At 34.8% G+C, this 9,911-nt stretch overlaps 1 protein-coding gene across 2 annotated transcripts; it reads right to left on the minus strand.

Annotated features, from left to right (window-relative positions):
• Nucleotides 1–1,860: 1,860 nt before the first annotated feature.
• Nucleotides 1,861–9,473, minus strand: LOC110702614. Of its 2 annotated transcripts, none has more exons than XM_021880350.1 (4): nucleotides 8,777–9,473; nucleotides 6,146–6,422; nucleotides 5,599–5,778; nucleotides 1,861–2,858 (listed from the first exon to the last, which is right to left on the minus strand). In XM_021880350.1, the coding sequence occupies exons 2-4, from the start codon at nucleotides 6,326–6,328 to the stop codon at nucleotides 2,247–2,249; spliced, it is 975 nt and encodes a 324-aa protein (XP_021736042.1). In that variant the 5' UTR covers nucleotides 6,329–6,422; nucleotides 8,777–9,473; the 3' UTR covers nucleotides 1,861–2,246. The 2 variants fall into 2 exon arrangements, with proteins under 2 accessions (XP_021736042.1, XP_021736041.1); XM_021880349.1 differs by having other exon boundaries at nucleotides 6,146–6,430.
• Nucleotides 9,474–9,911: the final 438 nt, after the last annotated feature.

Here is a 9,911-nt window from a genome sequence, read left to right on the forward strand (position 1 = left end):
AGCTAACGGAACTTCAAATTCATTGTCTATCTAATCAATTAAACACCTCAATTATCTTAGTTCTTAATCTGTCATCGATTAATCGTCTAGTTCTACAGCAAAACATACTTAACAATATAGCGAAATGAGTAAATTTCAGCAACATACCAAATTCCAATCAACAAATTTCCAATCAATTGAAATCAAAACTACTCCAATTCACCAAAAACAAATTTAATCACCAAATCACATTTCCACAAATCCAAACTCTTCCTAACAAATTCAAATCTCAAAAACTGACATAAACAAACAAATCAACCAAAAAGCAATCAAAATCAATCCAACAACACACTCTAACAATAAATCAATAAAAAAAAAAACACAGAAATGAATCAATAACCAGCTCAAAATGAACTACCAAATCCAAACTCATCCGATCTGATAAAAAAACGAGTAAGTAATTCACAACAAACTCCGATTCAGTTGATGCAAGGCGGGATCCGGAATACCACCGGCTAAGCAGAAACAATTAAACTCACGCCACTGATTACGCGGCGGCTGCTACGGCGGCGGAACATTTATTTTGACCAGTTCCCGACCTGCACCAAGCGAATCAGAGGCTGCCGCAAATCTCTCTTCGCCGCTCTTTCTCTCTCTAGAAAAAAATCTCTACTTTCTCTCTCTAGATTTGTGAATGTAAGAAAAAGAGGAGAAAATCTATTTATAGTAAAAAAAATTAATTTTTTTTTTTAATTTTGCTAGTTTTGGTTTTGTGCTGTTTATTTCTGAGGCTATACCTATTTTCAGCTAATCTAATCTAACAACTCATGTGTTTGAGGAGAGAGAAAGATTTCAGTGTTGGGTATTTATTAGGAGTAACAGACGACTAGGATTTTGACACGTATGTAGGTTACCTTAATGTTGGTATTCGGTGAATAACCCGCCCGTACTTGACGGTGTTTCTAAAACGGGTTTCTTTATTAGGTTTTTTTTTTTTACGATGGGTTTCTAATTTGGGCCCACCATTTTTGTGTACCTTGCTTCTCAAGTCAATAAAGTTTGTATGAACGTTTTTGTGTTTTGTGACTTTTATCATCTCTGTTTTTTTTTTCTTTTTTTCAACTTTTTGGTGCGTTAAATTATTCATTTTCATATTACTATGGTCTATCCTTAGAACATGTCTTTTTTTCATTTTTGTTTGATTTTACAAAATTGTTTGATTATAATTTATATAAGTATTACTCGGCAAAAAAAAAAAAAAAAAAAAAAAAAAAAATTATGTAATTCGTACAATTACTTCAAAAAAAAAAAAAGGTAATTCGTACAATTTTTCAATTTTGAATTTGGGGTATATGTTAAATTGCTAAAGATATGGAATTTAATGGTGGTGTAATTTGTTGAAATTTTTTTTAGGAATGAAAGGTGTAGTCCTTAGGAAACTTGTAAATAGGTGTGGCATGTATGAGATTGATGTGTTGTATTTTTCTTAATTAATTTGTCAAATGTTTGGCATGTGATTGTTTAGAAAAATGAATAATTAGAGGATAAAGTAGCAGCTTGCAAATGAAGAAATTGATACATCACAATCAAGTTTGGACTAATTTGGTTTGTCAAGAAATTAAACAACCATGAGTTGAAAATTCAACCCAAATAAAAAAACAAGGTTATCGAGCTTGAGTTGCACACGGGATTATATACTGTTTTTTACCACCTCTATTTTTTAAATTATTATACTTTGATTGATACATAGTTTTAAACAAATTAATTGACTTAAATATTAAAATAAATGCAAGTATCATAATTGGAAACCTTGAAATATTAACAAATTATAAGAAAATAATGTCAAGGGTGCTAAGTATCATACGCGTCAATTGAGTTGTATTTTTAACCCATCCAAACCTGCACTGTTCAAATGGCTATGTTCTTGTACCTCAGCCTATCTATACAAACTACGAATTTTGGTAGATCTTCATATATACTGCCTGTACAAAGTGATTACCTATACGGCTATACATAGCCTTTCATTAAAGGGGCAAAACAAAAGCCAAAACCATATACAACTATAAAAACATTTACAGATGCCAACTGCAAAACCTTTTTTCTTCTCAAAGTAGAGGGATGGGGGAGGGGGGGGGGGTTGTAGACAGTTGCACACCGCCTCAATTGACCTTAACAGACTTCCTACACAAGCGATAAGTTATACAGACCTCCTACGAAGGGAACCAAAGACAAGTATTTAATCAAATAATACATGCCTAAAAACCGACCTACAAAGAACCAAGTTCAGACCCTGACCCTTGCCCTAGAAAGGTTGAAATGACTGGAGACAACATATGGGCAACCTTCGGCAATGTAGGATAGGAAAGAGTGCCAAGGATAAACCAGTTGACACTTAAAAGTGCAACTGCATCAGCAGCCGGTCTATTTCTAATGGTCGAGAAGAACTGCACTACACTCCTCAAAGACATGCCCACCACAGTGAACAGAGCCAACACAAGAGGCATGCAAGGGTCTTTAGCTTCCCAAATAATCATTCCAACCAGCAGAGATAACAAGGAGCTAAAAAGACTCTGGGATAGTGCAACCTCCCTTCGTTGATTAAGAGCTGCATCTACATCTACGTTGCTTGAGAAAATCAATGGTGTAAGTGGATCCACAAGCCCTGAAGGATCCATCCCAGTTTGGAGTTGCTCCTTAGTAGTCCTGGGTGTTTGTGGAAACTGTAGGTCTTCTTGAAAGTTGTAATTTCCACTTTTTCTAGAATGCCAAGGACGCTCATCCTTTTCAGGATCAATCGACATTTCCACTTTCCCTGGATCACAGATTCCTTTAGTCTGAACTTCCTTCAGTCTAAGATTCTTGTCTATCAGGCGCGTCACCTATTAAAAGATGGTTTAATTCATGTTAGCACTAAATTTTGTTTACAGGTTATCTCATTTAAAAACAATTTTTTTTTTTTTTTTGGAATACATACTGGCTTAAGCCAAAATGTCTAACTTTAGCAAATGTTATTCAAAAGTGAGTTCCATCGTCTCAATAATAGAGCAACATGATCATACAGAAAATAAGTACATGAATGTGAAGTTCATTAGCAAAAGTACTTGGTCACTGTCATAACAATGTTATCTTTTGTTATTGTTTCAGCTAACAAGAAAAATAGGAAGGATTGCTCAAAAATAGAAAGATAGCTACTTTAGCAGTCACTAATTCTAGAGATGAGCCAGTAAGTCAGCTTAATATGCCTTCTTTTGCCTACGCAGTTACTAATATAAAAACCAATAACACTCGGTTCTTCCTGCATCAGCACCCCCATATGAAATGAGAACTATAATAAACTTTTGCCCCTTGGACCTCTCTCTACCATAACCATTTCACTCTCCATTCTTCTCCTCTTTTTGCCTCCTATCTTGCTTTCTACTCCTACGGCTTGCAGGATTTTTCCTCATCGGAGAAGTCAGGCGTTTTGTTGTAGAGTACAGATGTCTGAATTTTCTATACATTTTGCACTATTCATTAGGTTTATAATAGTATAAGTAATTAGTTGAGCCTTCATTTTTGGTAACTTGATAACTTTCAACTGTTCATGAATTGCGATTAATTTTTTTATTATTCAGTAGGATTAATAATCAATTGAGATTTGTTCTATATTCTACGGCAGTAATGGTACAAAAGTGAGAAGTTCTGAGTTTGAAATTACAAAGTAATTTTCTGGCTTCTTACATATTCAAGATCGTTGCCAGTTTCCATTTTTAGTTCTTTACAACTTTTCTTGCAACTGCAGCCCAGGTTGCTAATTGGAAAGTAGCGACTGTTAAATTAGTTGCAAATATTAGGGACCCTCTAAGTAAGTCACTGCAATGATTAGCAACCAATTGTTAGCAGCCAATCTTTCACAAACCAATTGAGCAACTAACATAACTGTCGCAAAATTAATCTTCTCTAGTAGTTAAAAACAAATCTAACTTATTAAATTATGCAGAACTTTCTACAAGCGCACATTGTTTTGTAACTTGAACGTAATCAATACCTGGCAACAGCTATGGACATAAACATTAGAGCATCATACCATTTTAGACCCAAAAGTAGTCTGTACCCCACTATTGGAACATGCACATTTGATTGTCTTTGCTCTACACTTATGGTGCCAGCACTGATAATTGCCTATATCAATATGCTACTTCCGAACACGACAGCGTAAAGGTGTTCAGCTACACTCTTCCAAAAAGGATACAGAAATAATTTTGCTTTCTCATCAGCTCTCAACAAAGTCAACTCCTCTGATTCTTTTATTTTTAATTTTTTTTAAAATATATAATTCTGCTTCCCTCCCTTTCACACGTTATTGATTAATTACAAAATCCACCTTACTAAATACAGGTAAAATGATCCCATGTCCTAACTCTCTATAAATTATTTTTATATACAATCATACTTCCTTATATAGGTCACTGGTAACAAGTTAACACTTATGGGCCTTATCCCATTAAAAGGCTCCCAAGTGATTGTTCACCCCACCCCCAAGCTCTCTTACGAAAGACCCACTATTCCATGAACGCCTTTATTAACCTGACGATGGATATAATACCTAAATAAACATGCTTGTGGTCACGATACCATCCAAATTTGTTGTAAACCCTCAATTATTTGTAAATCTTGTTAGCACAAACCCTTTTCTAAGATATATCAGAGAAGAATAAGAATTGATATTCCAGACCTCATTAGTTATAGTATAAAAGAGATTAGATATGACAAGTGGCAAAGTCACCTAGAAGGAGCGAAGGACTGCCAACAAAAAAATCATCAAGATAGCTCATATGATTCAACCGTCACCATATGCCAGATATAGGACAAACAAAGTTAAAAGGTAAATTTACCACATACAGCACAGCTACTATCACCTTTTAATGATATAGCATAACGCTAGTCTACTTCCTACTCACTCAGCCTAAACCTCCATCACAATAAGGTCGCGTCTTAAACAGTGAGCCAGCAATGGTTTAATTGTTAATTGATATTTAGTTATGACACTATCTAATAAAATGACCCCATCATTCCATGATTTTTTTTTTACCCTGTGGGAAATTGTCTCTCTTTTTATGAAAGCCTACTACAGGAAAATATGTTGTTTATTTGGACGAAATTTAAGATGATGTTGGAGTCTCTTGGATGATAGCAGTAAAATGTGGCTTGGAATTTTATTTTTTATTTTTTAATTTTATTGAAAGCTCCTATAGTTTGAGGAAGCTTATTATATTGCAATGTAGTATGGTAAATTTGCAATTACAAATTTACAATGACCATTTTTTTTGTAAGAAAGAATAATGGATAATAACAAATCTACCACTTCACCTTGCCCTTAACGAAGCCATTAGCTGCCAAATAGGCAAGCAGTCAGCCCCTCCACTAAGGAGTGTATGTCGGAATTTTAATAAGTAAGATAGTTTAAATCAGAAATTTTAGCAGAATTGAAGGTCTAGTAATCTAGAAAAGGCAATTGAAAAAAATATGTAAAAAGCAAGCAACACAGATTATATTAAACGTGATCAGCATCATGCAATATTTTCAGAGAGAAGGAAATCTATGACACAAACACAGCTTGTAAAAGAGAGAAATTCTCACCTCTTTCTCAAGGAATTCAATTTTACCAATAGCTTTGTCATGCTTCTCTTCTAAATCAGCCAACATCGACTCCATAAGATGATGTTCCTTGACAGCCAGCCTCAAATGTCCTGCTAGCTTCTCACTATCCCATGAGAGGCTCTCTAGCTCATTTTGCATTTCCTGGAGAAGCCTCTCCATCTGCATCAAAGGCATATTTAGAATAGTTGTCAATCACAAGTTCCCTTCATACCCAAACACACAACAACAACAACAAAATAAATAAATTAATAAAACAACAAAGAAAGATAGTGAGAAGGTGTAGTAAGAAAAATACATGAAACTACACTTATCAGGCCTTGAAAATGATTATAAAGAGTTAATGCTGACAGCTAACTAAACAACTAATAATGCCTGAACATGAAACAAGTAATTTTAATGTATAGAGATTAGGAATGATGTCGGACATCGATTTGCTATTTGACTGATAGAGCGTTTTGAGAACTTGGGTACAGCCAGACCAAGAAAACTACAAGACCTAATGAAAGAAAGTATGGAGAAGACCTACCACTTTCACCCTTCGGAGTGCACCTAAAGCTCGTATAGGAAGAGTTGTGATGCTCACAGTCCATTGGATAAATCTCCAGCACATATTTGCGTGCCAGTTAACTATCAGTCCTAGAAGCTGCATCCAAGTAACGATCGATAACCAAAGGCTTCTCATAAAAAGAAAGAACATGAGCTTCAGCATGTAAATTTATGCCAACACAAACAACAGCAGCCAGTACTTGTGATAGTTGTGAATCAATCCCAGCAGCTTTTGAAGCAGGCTCCAAATAATTGTACTACATGTCTAAAAAATTTCTATATTAGTCAAAGGTACAAGTGTACATGATTGGTAGACAGATACATGATTGAAAGGTAGCCACAACTAAAAACAATGATACAAGTACAAACATGGTATAAGTACAAACACGATACAATTAAAAACAGGATACAAGTACAACAACGCAACAGAGCACTGATATTGCTTTACAATGCTATAGTGCCAAGAAGTAATCTTCTAGCATGGAAACTGAGCGCCAAATCATTAACAACAAATGGACAGTCATATACTATCACATATCCTGGATGACACTATTCTACTAACGTGAGAGCTCAGGAACAAAATCTTTAGAAGTTACCCACATTCTGTCCAGAATTCATGAGACGAGTGAAAGCGTTAATTAAGGCCAATATACAATGATGTTGGGAGGACTTGAAGTACTAATTGGGGAATTTACCTGAGTAATACTTGCAATGGCTTTAAGCCATCTCTCCATATAAGAAATTATACATAAAAACAATAGTACCAAACCATCGAAAAATGCACAATAGTTAGTCAAAAAAACAGGTATGATACTTGCTACAACTACATAAGGATCACAGATTACAGCATCTCTCTAATTCTTCCCTGCCCCTAAAGTCAACTTTGCTACAAGAAATCACTTGTAAGAAGCTACCAGACAAGATTTCTAAAGATATGGGCACAAATCAACTAATGTCCAACTCACCCTGAATAAAAATAACATAATCTTTTTTCCCTCACATCAAAGACATGTGGTGGATAGTGGTAAAGAAAGACCTAACCATTACTCTCCTCCACAAACAGCATCAAGCATTTAATGGCCAAAGCTAAGCAAGCCTAATAATCACAGCTAACAAAGTTTGAGTACAAACTGTTATCAGAATTTTCAAGGCACATTGAGGTGCACCTTAGGCGCGGGATACTCTAAAACACCTTAGTGAGCCTTTGAGCGTTTTTACACATTGCTTACAATGAGGTAACCCAAGGAAAAGTTCATTTTCCCCCATATCCATATATGCGTAGTCAAGTGTTAATATACACTAGTATGAATAAGATAGATACGTTAAGCTTATGCAATGTTCTCCACGCTCCACCTTTCCCTCAAAACACTCTCATAGGGCTTGTAATTTAACTTATCTTCACCTATTTTAGACAAAACAAGAATTTTCACACACTAAAATTCTTTAAACAAAATAAATCTTTTTCTTTGGACAAAACAAATTTTTCAGACAATGTAAGTCTTAAATAATATAAGCTTAGACAAAATAATGGAAAATTTTACAATTGAAAATCATTTACTACTGACTAACAATCTAACTATAATAAATTTCATGATAACATACTCAATTTTGTTCCCACTTCAAAATTCTGAAAACTGTAACAACCAACAGCCAAAAACTACCAGAATCACTGGAAATTGTAAATTTGTTACATCCACCTTAAAAGACAAATGATAAAGATAGCAATTTACTTGCATAGTTATATCATACCCAATGTGACGCACAATCATGTCAGAATTGGCTACTATATAAATCACGAAACAGAATTATTTAATTTAAAAAAAAAATAGATTTGCTGTATTACAAGGAATCTTAAAACCTTCTAATGTGCAGTATAGTAGACTACTCACAAGGTGAAATCTAAAGATGCAGCATTTCAGCATCACTTCAATCCTCAATATAGACACCCTTTTAACATTCGAAAAATCAAAACGACGCAGATGCCATACTACGATCATAAATCAAAGTAAACTGGCCACACAAGATATAAGTATATAGGCTCCTGGCTCCAACATCCAGATGCATTTGAAACATCTATATTGAACCAGATATACGCAACCTTATCACTAACTTATCAGGTTCTCACTAAACAAACATATAACGGAAATAAGAACATCAAACATAAACCATAAAGGGCATAAACACAAGATTCTAGCAAACCCAACTGAAATATTTGCACTTTCTGACAATCCCAACTGAAAATTTGCGAGTTCTCACAAACCCAACTGAAATTTAGCAATTTCTGAAAAAACCCAACAGAAATTTTAAAACACCCAGATGAAAATATCGAATATTTGACAGACCCAGTGGAAATTTTACAATCCTCTGACAAAATCAATCGATATTTTACCCTATCTGACAGACCCAATAGAAAAAATGCAATATCTAACAGCTTAAAATCTTCAGGATTTTCAGACACCAAATACAAAAATCAAAAAGAGAAAATCCTGGATAAAATTGAACCCAAATAAGCAGACTACAGACACAAAACATATATAATTGAAGAAATTGAGAAAAAGAACAATAATGAAAATAATTGAATGAAAGTAGAGAAATAATGAAGCGTGATAACCTATGTTGTGCGAGAATGGGGAAGTCGTTCACTTCACTGACAGTTGCAGAAACAAGAGCGGAAGAGAGAGAAGGCAAATGGGTTTAAGAGAAGGATGAAGAGGTGGCAACAGCAGTTCGGCCATGGTAGACACGTGTGCAAAAACTGATTATAAGATGAGAGAGAAAGAAGAGAGCGGGAAAATTGATTATATAGCCTGCAAATCTACGCGTCAAACTTAGCATATCATCTTACTTTGCTGCTAGCTGACTCATCCTGCTAATTTCCATTCAGATTTTTTAGGAGAAAATACATGAATAGTATGCTAGGCGCATTCGAAAAGAATATTAAATTTATTTTTTTTGAAGAGACATTAGATTTATTTTAAAGACATGGGAGAACAAAAGAACATATTAGGGGTGTTTGGTTCAAGCATATTAGGTATAAGGTATGGGTTTGGGATGACCAAAACCCATACCTTGTGTTTGTTTCTAGAAATTTTATTTTTCAAACCCATACCTCAAACCCCCAAGGTATGGGTTTTTGAAACCCAAGGGGGAGGTGGGTATGGCTCATACCCATACCTTTAGTTTAAAATTAAAAGGAAAACTATCATTCCTAGATAAAACCAAACACATGAAATCAAGTATCAAGTTCCAACCTCATACCACCCATGTTTCATTCCTCATTCCAAACCTATACCATTGTTTGAACCAAACGCCCCCTTAGTGTTTTAAAAATATATACTACCTTCGATCTAAATTACTCGCAACTTTGGGGTATTATTTGTGAGATATAAAATATTTCAAAGTTGCGAGTAAATTGGACCGGAGGTAGGATAACTGTTTGAAAAGGGATATACATGTGTTTGACAAACAAAACATATTGGTGTTTGACAAAAAATATAGCATCACATCAAACATAAAGCTTTTACAAACATAAAATGATAATACATTAAAGAACATGTTATTTTTCCGTGGCTAGTCAGGTGGTTGAATGTGTTTGAAAAAGAACTCTATGTTTGACAAAAGAACAAGTGTGTTGTGTTTGACAAAGATAGAAGTGTTTATTGGGTGGGTCAGGCCGAGGTACAAAAATCAACCCACTTCTCAGGCTGGGTCGGGCAAAGCTTCAGGCCAATTTTTTTGTGCCCAAA

The sequence above is a fragment of the Chenopodium quinoa genome, unplaced genomic scaffold, assembly GCF_001683475.1.
Source record: "Chenopodium quinoa cultivar QQ74 unplaced genomic scaffold, ASM168347v1, whole genome shotgun sequence".
Taxonomy (NCBI): Eukaryota; Viridiplantae; Streptophyta; class Magnoliopsida; order Caryophyllales; family Amaranthaceae; genus Chenopodium; species Chenopodium quinoa.

Excerpts from the sequence above, each read along its gene's own strand:
- LOC110702614 (XM_021880350.1), bottom strand. The coding sequence starts at position 6,328 with ATGCTGAAGCTCATGTTCTTTCTTTTTATGAGAAGCCTTTGGTTATCG. Across the intron at positions 5,779-6,145 it reads CACTCCGAAGGGTGAAAGTG|ATGGAGAGGCTTCTCCAGGA; the intron begins GTAGGTCTTCTC and ends CCTTTGATGCAG. Across the intron at positions 2,859-5,598 it reads TTGAATTCCTTGAGAAAGAG|GTGACGCGCCTGATAGACAA; the intron begins GTGAGAATTTCT and ends ATCTTTTAATAG.